General features: G+C 51.5%; 1 protein-coding gene across 16 annotated transcripts in view; it reads left to right on the forward strand.

Moving 5' to 3' along the window:
* The window catches only part of AGAP1 (ArfGAP with GTPase domain, ankyrin repeat and PH domain 1), a 558,771-nt gene extending 544,549 nt beyond the window's left edge, over positions 1-14,222 (forward strand). For all 16 annotated transcript variants that reach the window (XM_070269557.1, XM_070269555.1, XM_070269554.1 and 13 more), the window contains 2 exons: positions 9,526-9,781; positions 12,630-14,222. In XM_070269557.1, the coding sequence (XP_070125658.1) occupies positions 9,526-9,781; positions 12,630-12,833 (460 nt within the window). In that variant the 3' untranslated portion in view covers positions 12,834-14,222. The remainder of the gene's footprint in view (positions 1-9,525; positions 9,782-12,629) is intronic.
* The last annotated feature ends 1,281 nt before the right edge of the window (positions 14,223-15,503 follow it).

The raw sequence follows: 15,503 nt of genomic DNA on the forward strand, positions 1-15,503 counted from the left end.
CGGGGTCAAAGGTATGCGGGCCAGGGGCAGCCAACTGCTCCCGGCGCGGCTCGCGGTGGGCCGGGGTCTCCCCCTGCAGAGGGAGGAAGCCCCCCTGTTTTCCTAACATATTGTTCCAGCCCCCTCTTCCATGCCTCCCCTCCCACTTCCTGTTTTGCTTTGGAAAGCAACACTTTGGACATTCCTTGCTGCTAGCTAGCCCTTTCTTCCCCCTTCCTCTGTCCTTCCTCCGCTCTTGGTCTGCGTGTAAAACCATACGGGTCTCCTCCGGTTTCTCCTCCTCACCCCCAAGGATGTTCCTCTGCCCCGATATACTTTGCTACAGAATCTGCCCTAAAATCAGTGTTGAAAAACCCTCTCCCACCCCATGAAGGGAACAAAAAAGATGTTTTGGAAGGGAATAATGTGACAAGTGACAGGCACCAGAAAAAGTTCTTGGCCTTTTCACATCTGGGGGGAGGGGTTCCCATAAAAATGAACACATTAGACTTGACACGGAGGGGGCTTTCGAGAAAGGCTGTTATTGCTCAGTGTTGTATAAAAGCGTCCAGTTCAAGCCTCCTTTTTGGAGATTGGAAGGAAGGCTGAGGCCAAAATCAACACAGGACTGTTCCTCCTGCCACCCTAAAATGTCATCGGTCCTGCCTCCATGATGGCCACTGAGGAGACCCGGTGGGGCATCCGGTCACCGCTCGGTGTCTGTGCTCCTAATGACTCCTCTCCTGGAGCACGAGAAGACAGTGGTGGCTTCGAAAGCCAATCAGAAGCTCTGTGGATATTTGTTAAAAACTGTCTTTTCTGGGAATCCAACCCATTAACCTCACGACCCCTTGGCAGCCTGTTGAACCTTCTCTGCCAGACCCAAAATGCGGCTGTGATGGCGGTTACGTGTGACTGCACCCCCGTAGCCCTCAACGGCACAGGGCACGGAGAAAGGGCACGGCATCATCTCTCCCAGAAAGCCACCCGGGTCCCCAAGGGTCTTTGAGACTTGCCTGCACTTTGCACCTCACTGACCACAAGGATCAGCAGTGCGCACGGACAGCCATTGCCACCAGCAGTGACCAAGGTTCTCTCTGGGACCCGGCTCCCTGGGGAGCCTCAGCACCCAGGGCACCACATGTCCCGGCATTTCTGTCTTGAGGACAGCTGTCTAAACTGTTTTCCTTTCCACTCGGTTTTTCTGCCCCATTTGTGATTTCCTTTCTCTTCGTTCTGCACTTAGGTTTATTCTCAAAAAATTTGGGTAAGGAAAAACATGGGAGGGAAAGAAGGATGGGTTTTCTACCTTGGTGCTGTCCTCTGCAGCAATGGAAATGTTCTAGATCCGTGTGATGGAGATGTTCTGGGCCATCCACACTGACCAAGACCGCAGCCGCCTGCCCCGTGTGTGAGATGTGTCCAGAGGATCTGAATTTTTGTTCATTTAATTAATTTAAGCGTATACACCAGTGTGTGGCTCGTGTTGCCCCACAGGATGGCCCAGCTCTGGATTCTCTCTCTGAAGTGACTCACACCTAACCCTTCGCCAGAGAGAGGAATCAGGGCTCAAGATGGCCAAGGAGAGAGCGTGGGCAGCGTGCTGCTGCAGGCACGGCTGGAATCTCACGGCCCAGGTGATGGCTACGTGGGCGGAATCAAGTTTCCTTATTCAGTGGGGGGTGGGGGACAGCAGAGCCTGGAGGAAGAGCTCAGGCAGTGACCCCCGGGGTCTGCTGCTCAGCCATCAGAGGTGGGAGACCTGGGGCAACTTCTTCACCTCCCTGTGGCTCACCTTCCTCCTTGTAAAATGGGGGTGTTAGCAGGACCTACCTCACCAGGTGTCGTCAGAATCAAACCAGAGAATTTACAAAAGGCTCAGCCCAACGGCTGAGACAACATAAGTACTTAGTAAACATTAGCTATCATGCCATTGATGATTCTCCTAGTCTGTGCACTGCAGTCCTGCTTTTTTTTTTTTTTTTTTTGGTGAGGAAGATTGTCCCTGAACTAATATCTGTTGCCAATCGTCTCTTTTTGCTTGAGGAAGATTGTCCCTGAGCTAACATCTGTGCCCATCTTCCTCTCTTTTGTATGTGGGATGCCACCATAGCATGGCTTGATGAGCAGTGTGTAGGTCCACAAACCCTGGACCACTAAAGCAGAGCACATGAAGCTAACCACCACACCATTGGGCCAGCCCAGAGTCCAGCTTCTTTTTTTCTTTTCTTTTTTTTCTTTCTTTCCTTTTTTTTTTTTTTTGGCTGAGGAAGATTGGCCCTGAACTAACATCCATGCCAGTCTTGCTCTACTTTTTGCATATGGGATGCCACCACAGCATGGCTTGATGTGCACTGTGTAGGTCCACACCCAGGATCCAAAACCCACGAACCCCAGGCTGCCAAAGCAGAGCACACAAACTTAACCACTACACCACCAGGCTAGCCCCTTAATAGTGACTCTTTACTTGTGTATGAACACATGTCCGTGGATTGATTACACAAAGCCCATCATTTGGCTCATGCAGAATTGTAAATGAAAGCGGAGAAATGACGAGAAAGGCTTAAAGTTTGTTATGAAGCAGCAGACTTTGTTGAGGGCAGCATCCTAATCAGTTCACGCGAGGAAGGCCGCCTGCTTCAAGCCTCCCCGCACTCGGACAAGAAGGGGCCGACTTCCATACTGGGCAGCGTGAGGTGCTGGGGACGACCAACCCTTCCCAGGACCCCCCTGCAGTTACCTTGGACAGACAAACCCTCACAGTTAGGTGCTGTCTTTGTCATCGTAATCAGCAACGTTGTCACCTGGCTGGCCTGGCCCTGGTGGCATTCTTGGCTTCCGGATGCCTCCATCCCGGATCTTCTCTGGCTCCTCAGCGAGCTTCACGTGTCCCCTAGAGCCGAGCACTGCAGGGTCTTCCAGCACCCGGCACAGTGGCCCTCCGCCCAGGACTGGAGCCCGTGACCCTAGACAGAGCCCAGGGCAGCCCTCACACGTGGGTGGGCCCCATCCCCGGGTCCTGCCAGCGAGGCTGGAACAAAGCTCTCCTTCCCCGCGGCCCTGACCTTCCCATTTTCTTTGGCAGACATAAATGTGCGTTTGCGTCCTCGATAAATGTGCGTTTGCGTCCTCGGTCCCATCCTGTCCCCATCTTCTGTTCTCGACTCTGACCTTGACCCCGTCCGGGGCTGAGTTAGCTGTCCTCGCCGTCTGCATCCCGTGGTTTGTACCCACAGGCCCTGGGAGTCCTCGGTGCTGCACTGAGTGGGGCAGGACTGGAGTCCACGCTCGCTCACCTCAGGCACACACGGCCGGGAAGCTCTCCTGCTCTTTTCAGTTGTCCTCGCGCAGGAGGAGGGAGCTCAGCTGCCATCCTTCTCCAGACAGCAGAGCTGCGGCCCTGCCAAGCTTCCGCCGCGGCCCATCTTGAAGACCGGGGCCAATCTGGGACCCTCGCTCCGATGCCCCAGCTGGTTCTTCTTCCATCCTTAGCCCCGTCCCGCCTGGACGGTGCAGGATTCCCCCGGTCTTACAGTCCAGCCGCCCTGTTTCAAAAAAGGAAAATTTGTGTCTGTCTGTTCCAAACCCTCTTCTGAAACTTGGAACCAAATTGACCCTTCTTTTTTTTTCATGAAGCCTTTCCTTTTTGTCACAATTTCCAAAAATATGGCCACAAGTCTGTCATCATGTGTGTATTTTGCTCAGCATTTGATATGTGGCTCGTTTGTAAAGATGTGTAATGTGCTCCAGGTCCCTTTAAGAGCCGAGGTTACCAGGAATTGTCTGTAAAGCCCTCAGCATCGTCCCAGGAAGTGCTCCTGTGGCTTAGAGATGGTGCTTCATCTGCAGGTCCAGGCGTGTTTACTGGTGCTGGCAGCGGGTTCCATTTGGCAGGCACTAAATCTGTGGGTTGCTGGTGGGATGTCCCAGGCATCATCTTTGGGGGGTGGGGAGCACTTGGAGCCTTGGCCCTGTCAACACCCCTCAAGGTCAAGTGTGGCAAGACCTCGTCTGTCAGGCTGCAGGACCAGAGCACATCTGAGCCGGGCAGACCCCCTAAGATTCAGTGGACGCACGGCTCCCTCGACCTGGGCCCTGCCTGCCCTCTGACCCCTAAATCCTGTGCTTGCCCGTGGCTCACACATCAGGTGGCATCCTGGGCAGGGCCCAGGGAGGCATGGAGGGCAAGAAGAAGAGAAAATATTTGCTGCTTCTGTACCTTCGATTGTATCTTTTTCCTTTGGGGACTGGGTCAGTGTCTGTCTTCCCCTGAGTTGCCCACTCTCATTTTCCCCGCTCCCGTGCGGTTGATTTATTTAAAGGTGTGTCAGCACGGGGCTCAGTGAGGAGCCGGGCCTCCTGCTTTCTGCTGACGGCCGGCCGCGCCAATAATTCATTTTTTAGCTCATTAGCTAACGGAGGCTGTGAGCCGCGGGCCTCCAGGGAGCTGGAATGAGGCGAGGTGAGCTACTGCGGGCCACACTGCTCTTGAACTGGCCTTCCGTGGGGAAAATGAAAGGCTCGGCTGAGACCAGCCAGGGGTCCCAGAAGTAAGATTGGGACATCAGAGTAACGATTAGAGTGTTTGTGCTTTGGCCTCGTGATTTCTTGGGGCAAACGGTTTTAGACAGAAGCTTCTCGCAGAAAGGGAATCATTGTCCGAGTGTCCATCTTTCACGTGTTAACGGTTGGCACAGAAGCCAAATGAGAATGAGGGAGAATGTCGTTGTCCAGTGTCTTAGTCGGCTCGAGCTGCCGTAACAAAATGCCATGGACTGGGTGGCTTAAAGGACGCCTATCTCACAGTGCTGGAGGCTGAGAGTCCGAGGTCAAGGTGACAGCAGGGTTGGTTTCTCTTGAGCGTCTTCCTGGCTTGCACGTGGTGCCCACTCCCTGGATAGTCTCACGGCCTTTTCTCTGTGTGCACATGGTGACCGACAGTGAGCTCTGGTGTCCCTCTCTTCTTATAAGGACCCAGTCCCTTCAGATTAGGGCCCCACCCTTATGGCCTCATTGAACCTTAATTACCTCCTACAGGCTCTGCCTCCAATTACAGTGACGTTGAGGGTTAGGCCTTCAACATGGGAACTTTAGAGGGGGGGCGCAGTTCAGTCCACAACATTTAGGAAGACTTTAAACATCTCAAAGCTGTGGGCAGGGGCCGACCAGTTTTGGCCCCAAAGAGCCTGACAGCCATGGCGTTGTTTAAACCGGCTGAGCCCCCCTCATCCCAGCGTCTTGGGCCCCTCTGTACCCTGGGAGGGGGGATTCACAAGACGCCGATAGGTTTGTCAAGACCCCCGGCTCAGGGTCCCCACCTCACCCTGCCGAGCGCATTGACCATGTGAAGTTCTTATCTACAGACAGGCGGGAGTCAGAAACCTAAAGCACCCAGCAGGCATTTCAGCCCCCACCCCGGTGCCACCAGCGCCTCTTGTCACACACACCCACCCCCACAGCTGAGCTCTTACATGCCTGATAGCAATGTGAAGCCTTAGATACGTTATTCTCTTCAATCGTAATAACACCAGGAGCTGCCATTTGTGGAGTGACCGCGGCAGCCGGCCCATCCTCCAGACACGTGACCCCAAATCCCAAAACCACCTTGCCTGCTGTAGACATCACTGTGCCCATTTTACAGATGAGGAGAGAAGAGTCCAAGGGGTTAACTGCAGTCGCAAAAGTCTGCTCCACTAAGAAGAACGAAGCGGGCACACAAACCCCAGTCTCTCTAATGCCCAGAACTGCGGCCTTTGGTCCAACATCAGTTCTCTCGTCCCTCCCTTTGGCCACTGCAGAAAGCACACAGAATTAAGCTTTCCCCTAATTTGTCAGGGGGGCAACCACCATAGGAGACGGTCTCTAAATAATAATAAATGTTTACGCATGAGTGGGAGTTGCTGAATTAGCACCCAGAACACCCAGATGTGCACGTCTGAGTCCTTTGTGCCTACTAGCTGGATTTCAGTGCTAAAAAGAAAGCCTGACCCAGGCTACAAGCCCAGCGGCCTCCCTTAGCTTTCTGGTCTCCTCCTGGTGTCTGAACACACGGAAGCATTGCAGTCCTGCACGTCCCAGAGGCCGGCATTGAAAGCTTGTGTTTAAATAGCACGAGAAGTTTTGGTGAGGCGCTTTGATCCCTCAGATACTAAAAGCCACACTGGGGCGTCCTTGGTGGAGGGAGGGGCCACGTGGACGTGGAGCTGGGAGGGGCAGAACCCACCGAGAAGGCCACTTTGTTTTGTCTCCTTGCAGTATTCCTCAGGGACAGTTCAGAGCACCGAGCCTGCTCCTGTGTTTGAGTTGTTGGAGGTTCCAAAGTCCTTATCAATAATGGTCACCCTGCTCCCACTCCTGTGGTATCACAGGGGGGTGCCCTGTGAAACCAGCAAAGCCTAGGCTTTGCATGAACCCTCTCCGTGGCCCTGTTCCTAATGTATATGTAATGTTGAGTCTTCTCTTCAGGAAGGCTCCCAAAATAGTATGCATTTCAGCCACAAAACCTGGACCTGCCTTTATCGTGTATTGTAAACAACACTGATTTTTTTTTTTTTTTAAGATTTTATTTTTTTTCATTTTTCTCCCCAAAGCCCCCTGGTACATAGTTGTATATTCTTCGTTGCGGGTCCTTCTAGTTGTGGCATGTGGGACGCTGCCTCAGCGTGGTCTGATGAGCAGTGCTATGTCCGCGCCCAGGATTCGAACCAATGAAACACTGGGCCACCTGCAGCAGAGTGCGCGAACTTAACCACTTGGCCACGGGGGCCAGCCCCTAAACAACACTGATTTTTAAAAGTGAAGAACAGTTTTAACAGAATAATCATTCAGATGCGTGTCGATTTCAGTGCATTCCGATACGCTCGTTCGTGGCGTGACAGAGCCGAGGACAGAAAGTCACCCCCACGTCCCCATGAGAACCCACTGACACCGGGAGACGGTCCGGAAGCTGGGGGCTCGTCCTCATTCTTTGGCCCGGATATTCAAATATTAAAAAGAAAATGGAATAATGGCTGTTAGGACTATCGTTTCTGCATTTGGTTCTTCGGTTTTTCCCTGGATGGTTTGGCAATGAGTGTTAAAATCAGCCAGAGCAGAACATCACAGTTCTGATCTTAACGCCTGCCAGAAGACGAGAGTTAGTGATTGCGATTTGAAAATCAGATGTAGCCTTCAACATTGTCCCTTTGCATTTAATTCACGTTGTGCTCTTTCTCTTTGGTGTTTTTGTGAAATGCATCAGGATGTGGTTAATACTTTTGAAATAAGGTTTTTAAGTAACCCAAAAAACACGGTGCATTGGGGATCATCCCTCGCCCTCCCCGGGGTTTCCGAGACGCGGTGGCACTTTTCTGCTTGTGTTTCGGCCCAAGTGGGGACAGCGTGCGGGCTGCCTCCGAGCTGCGCCGCATTTGTGGGTGCTGCTGGGGGTTCTCAGCTGTAGCCAAGTGTTTGTCCTGGAAATCTCCGAATGAAAAGGGTCGGGGGTCACCCTGGGGTCACTCACACGGACCAGGAAGTGAAGCAAAACTAATCCAGATTTACTCCTGGAAGAATTTGTTTGCCTAAGTATTTAAAAACAGATTAGGGCTCACCCGACACTGGATCACTGGCCGCAATGTAAACACGGGTAAAAGGTGTCAACGAGGCCTTTTTTCCTGTCCTCGAGAAGAAAAACCATCCCTGGTAATGAGTTTTCTTTCTAGAGTGTCCCGGGGGCCCTGCGGGATTTCTCTGTGCAGTCGTAGCTATGTACCCTGACGATGCTCCCGGAGAAAATGCCGAATTTTAGGGGAAGGCGATTGTGAATCAGTGTGTTCTCTACGTCTTGGTGGGTAATTACAGTCACCTCTTATCTGTGGGGCTCTCCTTTCTTCTTTCTCGTCCTCATCAGAAAGCATCTGTCCGGCTTAACAGAGCTCTCCTCCCCACTCTGTTCTCCTGACTCTTCCAATTCAGGAACTACTTGTGAAATCTCACTTCCGCCTTTTGCTTTTTTTTTTTTTTTGGCCCTTTTTTTTTTCCCAGCAGTGCTGCAGTCTTGAGCATGGCTGAGTTGGTTTCGGTATCTCTTGTGCCCTTTTTTTGAGAAACCAAAACCAAAATCCACCATCAGTAGCCACAGTGAGACGGAGATTCCTGGGGTCCTTTCCTTTGGGTCAATACAAACACACCTTGCTTGCTTTTTTTTTTAGCTCCTCTTCCCTTCCTGCCCCCTCCTCTTTTTTCTCAGCCCTCCCTCCAGATGTCACAGGCAGCTTCCTCTCCCCATCAGACCTCAGGGGGGAAAGGAGTCTGTGATCATACCCACCCAGCTCAGGAAGCTCATTCTCAACGGGTTGTGCCATTGGGGGAGGGGGCACCAGCTGCCATCATCCTCGCTCTCTGCATGCCTGAGGCCACCACCCTCCCCTCCCCACCTCTGTCCTCTCCTCCACACCCCTGCCTCAGCTCTGGCATCAGGGGGCCACCTGCCTGTATCCTAGGCTGGGCCGTAGGACACTTTCCTAGAAAACCCAGCCGTTCCTTGTCATTTAAGGAATTCTTTTTTAAAAAAAGAAAGATTTTATTTTTCCTTTTCCTCCCCAAAGCCCCCCGGTACATAGTTGTGTATTTTCAGCTGTGGGTCCCTCTAGTTGTGGCATGTGGGACGCCTCCTCAGCATGGCCTCGTGAGCAGTGCCATGTCCGCGCCCAGGATCCGAACCAGCAAAACCCTGGGCCGCCAAAGCGGAGCTCGTGAACCCAACCACTCGGCCACAGGGTCGGCCCCAAGGAATTCTTGACATTCTCCACTTCAGCCTTTCCCAAGTGTCTTGAGAGATGAAAGCAATGCGCAGGGCAACTGAGTTTAGTTTGTATGTCTTTTCTGAACCTCCCCATCGGAGCCTCTGCCCTTTCGCATGTGGGTCTATAGCAATGTTTTCTTCAACTGGAAGCATTTAGAGACCCCGGGGAGCTCACACACACCCCCTCTGGGGCAGGTGGGTTAAGAGCTGAGAACAGAGGTCGTGCCCAGGTAGGGGGAGCCCAGCAGCTCTCTTGACCCCACAACTCCAGCGGAATGTCGTTTAATCCTGACTCAGTTGTCACTGCTTACAGTAGAAAAGACCTCTGGGCCTGTGGCGTTGTCCTGCATTGGGCCGCATCCCAGGGAGCAGGGACGTTCCTCCAGGCCACCACTTCTGCACAAAAGCAAAGGAAATCAGATGAGAGCTCAAGGCTGTGGGCGTCCTTGGTCCTCACACCTTAGGTCATCAGAATTCCCTGCAGGGCTCGTTAAAACACAGGGGTTCAGACTTAGGGAGACTTGGGGGGGCCTGAAAATCTGCGTTCTAACAGGTTCCCAGGCGGTGCTGATGCTGCTGGTAGGGGACCCCACTTTGTGAACCATAGATAAACCTTTCCCAGGGGGCTTCCTTATTCTTAGCAAAGACACTTGTCTCCTGCTATTTCACTGCCCCCTCGGTGCTGTGCGTTCCAGGACAGAGGGCTTGTGCCTTGGTTGTCCTGCCTGATTGTGACCACACCTGTCTGGTGGCTCTTGCAGGGAAGAGAAGGAGCGGTGGATCCGGGCCAAGTACGAGCAGAAGCTCTTCCTGGCCCCGCTGCCGTGCACGGAGCTGTCCCTGGGCCAGCACCTGCTGCGAGCCACTGCTGACGAGGACCTGCGGGCCGTCATCCTGCTGCTGGCGCATGGCTCCCGGGACGAGGTGAACGAGACCTGCGGGGAGGGCGACGGCCGCACGGCGCTGCACCTGGCCTGCCGGAAGGGGAACGTGGTCCTGGCCCAGCTCCTAATCTGGGTAGGTCGCCCAGGTGCCCGGCGGAGGATGGAGTCCCTGTGGGCGCTCTGTGCTGCTGCTCGGGCATCTTTCTGGCGGAAGGCTCTCCTTACTAACCTGAAAATGGGAAGCCGTCATGAGTAGGGAGTTCAGGAGCTCAGAGGGGAGGCCCTGCCTTTTGGACTCGCCTGTGTGAAGTCACCTCTAGAAGGTCTGATAAAGGGAGGCATGAAGTCCGTGTGGCATGCTCTCCTTAGGTGGAGCCCGTGGTCCGTTTGCATAGCATCTGCTAGAGTTTCTGCAAAGTTCATCTTTTCCATTACCCCCTGGGTCAAGCATGGCTGGTGGTGTCTCTCTTGATCCTTTTACAGAAAACTCCCATCATCTTTTTTGGGGGGTATAGGGAGAGCGTGGAGATGAATAGTTTATATAGTTTTCCCGTTACCAAATTTTTGCTTTTTTCATTCATGTAACCCAAAAATCCTAGACCCACAGCTTGGAGCTTTAATCTGCTAGGAGTTTGTCAAAGGGCTTCTTCTGGACCATTCTGAGGAATTTCTACTGGGAAGATTATGTTTTAAATTTCTATTGAAGCATCTGTCGTGCAGCTCGAATGGGGAGAAGAAAGGAAGAAAGGGATTGTAAAGGGAGGCCCCGGCCACGTGGGCCAGGAGCTGCTCCTGAGAAGCCCACACACCCCACACGGGGCTGCCTGCACACCTTTGGGGTCTTTCGCCATGGCGGGTCCCCAGCAAAGGGTCCCCCGAGAGGGTTCCTGGGTAGGGAGGGGAGGTGTCTGCTCACCAGGAGCGGGACACTGCCTAGAGGTGGGTCACCCCCTGAGGCTCTTCTGTCTCCACCCCCAGGGCAGGGATGCGTCTGTCGCACACAGCTGAGCATGATGCCAGCATCTGACTTTTGTGATGGGTATCATGGGAGAATTAGATGCATGGGTACCAAAATCATTCAACCGTCCAGCTTCGCTTTAACACTTGTGTCTGAGTCAGCTCAGGCCGCCCTAACACAATCCACACACGGGGCGGCTCGAGCCACAGATGCTTACTTCCCACAGTTCCAGAGGCCAGATGTCCAAGATGAAGGTGAGGGCAAGGTCAGCTTCTCCTGAGGCCTCCCTGCTTGGCTTGTAAGACGGCCGTCTTCTCACTGTGACCTCAGGTGGCCTCTCCTCGGTGCCCGGGCATTCCCCTTCTTGAAAGGACACAGTCCTGTTGGATCAGAGCTGTACCTGTATGACCTCATTTAACCTTAATTACCTTTTTAAAGGCCCCGGATCCAAATATGGGCATGTTCCAAAGTCCTGGGGGTTAGGACTTCAATCATGTGAATTTGGGGGGACACAGTTCAGTCCATAAGAAAATTACATGCCATCTTTCCGTCTCAAATCAGCCAAGAGTTCCTCTGATGGTGCGGCTCCCTGCTGACAAGAGAGTGGTGAGACTCCCGTCCATCGTGGTGGAAGTGGAAGTCAATCCACCCTTTTCCCAGAACAAGAAGCTTAAAAAATGTTTGTGTAATTTAACCTAGTATTTCCCCTTCTAGTCATCACCCTAATAATCAGAGCTCCTGAGAAAGATTCAATGTGAGGCTGTCCATCACAGCATCCTGTGGCACTGTTTATACCAGTGGGAATTTTTGTGTTGCGTGTGAGGAAGATTGGCTCAGAGCTAACGTCTGTTGCCAGTCTTCTTCTTTTTGCTTGAGGAAGATTGTCGCTGAGCTAACGTGGGTGCCCGTCTTCCTCCATTTTGTATGTGGGATGCCATCACAGCACGGCTTGATGAGTGGTGCTAGCTCTGCGCCGAGGATCCGAACTTGCAAACCCCGGGCCACCAAAGTGGAGTGTGTGAATTTAACCACTACACCAACAGGCTGGCACCCCCAGTAACTATTTTTAAACACTATATGCAACAACTGAGGACAGAGTAACTGAATTATGTTTACATGGAGGAATAGTATATGGCTATTACATGTCATGTTTTTGAATAATTTTTAATGACGTGACAAGCTGATCAGAGTACAATGCTCAGTAAAAGAAAAAAAGTAGGGCCAGCCCAGTGGCGTAATGGTTAAGTTTCTGTGCTCCGCTTTGGCTGCCCAGAGTTCGCCAGTTTGGATGCTGGGCGTGGACCTATTCACTGCTCATCAAGCCGTGCTGTGGCAGCGTCCCACATAGAAGAACTAGAAGGACTTACGACTAGGATATGCAACTATGTACTGGGGCTTTGGGGAGGAAAAATTTTTAAAAAGAGGAAGATTAGCAACAGATGTTACCTCAGGGCCAATCTTCCTCACTAAAAAAAAAGGGGGTGCAAATTATTTGTATGTTTTATCTCAATGACACATATAGGCGTTTAGATTCAAAGAAAAAGCATTAGAAGGAAATACACTGAACTATTAACCAAGGTTATCTCTGAAGAGCGAGATTATAAGTGACTTTTTCTCTTGGTGTGCTTATATCATTACCTGTGTATTTCCTACAATGAAAATGAATTGCCTCTGAGATCAAAAAAGTGAGTATTTTTTGTTTTCACATTTGGAAAGTCAAAATAGAAATAGCAAAACTTGGGTTCTCATTGGTCCTTTTCTCTTGCACAAAGGAGGGGCTTTTAGTTGCAAAAAGCTCATCCTTTCCTTAAAAGAATACACCGCAGGGCCACGTTGTGCCACCCACACGTGACCTTCGGTCTCCCTACCTGGGTCATCTGCAGCCCGTCCCCAGCGGGTACGTATCTGTGCACAGGCTGCGCACAGAGGTTGAAGAAAGAGGCTGTCCCCTCCTTCTGTCGCCCCCCTGGCAGCCGTGCCTTCCACCCCCGTGATGCTAACGTGGGCTCTGTTGCCTCCGCAGTACGGGGTGGATGTCATGGCCCGCGACGCCCACGGGAACACGGCGCTGGCCTACGCGCGGCAGGCCTCCAGCCAGGAGTGCATCGACGTCCTGCTGCAGTACGGCTGCCCGGATGAGCGCTTCGTGCTCATGGCCACCCCCAACCTGTCCAGGAAGAATAATAACCGAAACAACAGCAGTGGCCGGGTGCCCACCATCATCTGAGGGGCCCGCCTGCCCCGCCACGCCCGGGCCGGCCACAGCCTCCAGCGCCCTCCCCCGGATGTTACAACACGTGAGTCCCGTCGCGTCCCCTCGCTCTTCCTGGTGGCCACCTGCCACCCGCCCCACCCCGAGCAAAATCACCAAACCTGGACAGTCCTCAGGGGGCGAAGAGGAGAAGAGGAGGCTGCAGATTCGATTCCTTTCCATAAACCACCCCTCCGATCGACAAACAGGAGCGACCGGCGGGCCCGAGTGGGTTGACGATAGCACACGGCGGCGCGGGACCTCGTCCCCGTGGCCCGTAGACAGAGCACGGCACAAGGGATGGGACGAGCGGGGGGCGGGGGGGAGGGGAGGCAAGGCGTGGGGAGAGGGGGTACCTCTCCTTAACTGGCAGTTAAGCCCATCAGTACATTTCACCTCTACCAAACGGAACGCTTGGGTTTCATCTCTTCTCCGAGGAGCTTGACGGCATAAATCAGAAGCAAGCAGAGTTTGTCAGGTTTGAAGCCCCTATGATGGTATGTGTCAAATCAGTTGGAGCTAATCTGTCCAGGGAGAATACTGGCTTCATTACACTTGTATAGTTGAGTTCTTCCAGCATTACCGCTGTTTAATAGGACGTGATTAGTCATCACCGAGAAGAAAGCATATTAGCCAAGGCGGTAGCTACGCCGCACGCTCCGATGATTGCCGTGATGTGATTGCAATACTCTTAGAAGCATCCGATTATCCCAGACATGTTCTTTCCAGCCCTTGGAGCCCTCCTTTCTAAATTCACTGTCATAATTTAGTATCTGTTTAATTTTTCAGTCCAAAGAGAAGAAATCAGTCGCTGAGTATTATCGGACTGCGTTCTCCTTGGTGCAAAAACAAATGGGGGAAAAAATAAATAAGAGTCACTCCGAAATTCAAAAGGAAATCACGAATTCAGCTAATAATAACCTGGCGAGTGCTTCTCGTAAACTAAGTCCGTGCACAGAAGGCTATTTTTTTTTCCTGAACACGAGAGAGATTTTATGTCCTTTGGCCAAGGTGGATGTCTTGGGTCCTAGTCACTCCTGGGCCACGTTGCCCAAGTCACACAGGCTTCTGTATTGTGTCTTTAGATAAGATGTGTGAAAATCTATTTGAATAAAAGAAGTTCATAAATATGCATTGATTTTTGTACAGACAAATGGCACCTCTGTTAATTTATAAATTGAACTGGATATGAACTAATAATATGCAACTAGTTGAGAGAAGAGGGTTACAGATCATTGTACATGGGAAAGATTCCCAGCAGTAAACACTTCCATTAATGTGATCTACAGCTTTTAAAAAGGAACATAGCAGAATAAGATCGTGGTACAATTTGCTTATTAAAATCGAAAAAGAAAAAAAAGAAAAGACACTGAAGCAGATGAGAGAGGGGAAAGAAGCAGGTCATTCCTCGATAGCGAAGGGACGGATCTAGATCGGACACTGCTTTTGCCAACCCAGAGGAAGGGGCTATGGCAGGGGAGGGGGTAATTGTCTGAATACCAGACCCCCGTGCTCCCACCGTTCTGTGGCTCATGAGCATCCGGAAGACTTTTCCTAAGTGGCCAGGCCTTCCGCTTCAGTCCATCACCTGATTTGCTGTCATCCTGGTCTCGGGCTGCCTCAGACTTCAGCCGTCCTCAACGTGGTGGCCAAACATAGTAACCCAAATCATGACACCTGAGGTTAAAAAGAAAAGACTCAGCCTCCAGCCCTCTGGTGGTGGGGGGGGACAGGCTTGTCTCCCTGAGGGACGACAGCAGCCTGACGTAGCTACAGGAACACAGGGCCACATTCGCCTGGCAGCCTCTGGGGAAACCCCGTGCTCTCATATAGTAAAGCTTCTATTTTGTAAGAGTTTTTCCTCTTCTTCAACTTTTTAAAAAAAGAAAAATTAGGTAGGGAAAAAAAAATAAAGCTTTACGCAGAATTTATATGTGGGTCAGTGTCTCATGGACATTTCTAACCTTAATTCAGCTCAGTGGAACGTGGGAAGGAACAGGTGCAGGAGCCATGAGTCTGTGGTCCGTACGCCCTCCACCCGATTTTTAATTGTGTTTTATCACTGTGTAGTTATTTTAAATGTGAATAGAAAGAAAAGGAAAATGGCATTGCCTATTTTTGAAGAGCGCATTACTGTTCTAATCCAGCTATACCTTCCGCACAGCTTGTAGCATAGACTTGCCATAGTGAACGCAGATATAGTATAAAGGAGATTCTTAAATTATTTCATTGTAGTTAATTCCCACTATAGGAATGCTTTATCATAGTGAAGCCTTCTTTTCAAAAGAAACGGAATTCCCTGTACGGCTTCTCTTGGGATGTATATGTGTGTACATATTATTATATGTGTTTATAATATAATATTTTCCCAACTGACTTCTTTTTTCACTAAGCCTTTCACGACCTGAGCGCTGGATGGGTTTCTGCTCTCCCCTCCCTCCAGCCCGGGCACGCCATGGATTCCTCCTTAGAAAACTCGACCCCTGCTTCGGCTATTTTTAGTGATGCTGATCGGCTCCAGGAGACAGTCTGCTTTCTTGAGCTGGAGTTTTGGCAACAGAAGAAAGGCAGGGGGTGGGTTTCAAGGGTTTTCTTTTAAAATAAAGGTGAATGGTGGCTAATCTTTATTTCAGTGTCAAACTAGAT

The sequence above is a fragment of the Equus caballus genome, chromosome 6, assembly GCF_041296265.1.
Source record: "Equus caballus isolate H_3958 breed thoroughbred chromosome 6, TB-T2T, whole genome shotgun sequence".
Taxonomy (NCBI): domain Eukaryota; kingdom Metazoa; phylum Chordata; class Mammalia; order Perissodactyla; family Equidae; genus Equus; species Equus caballus.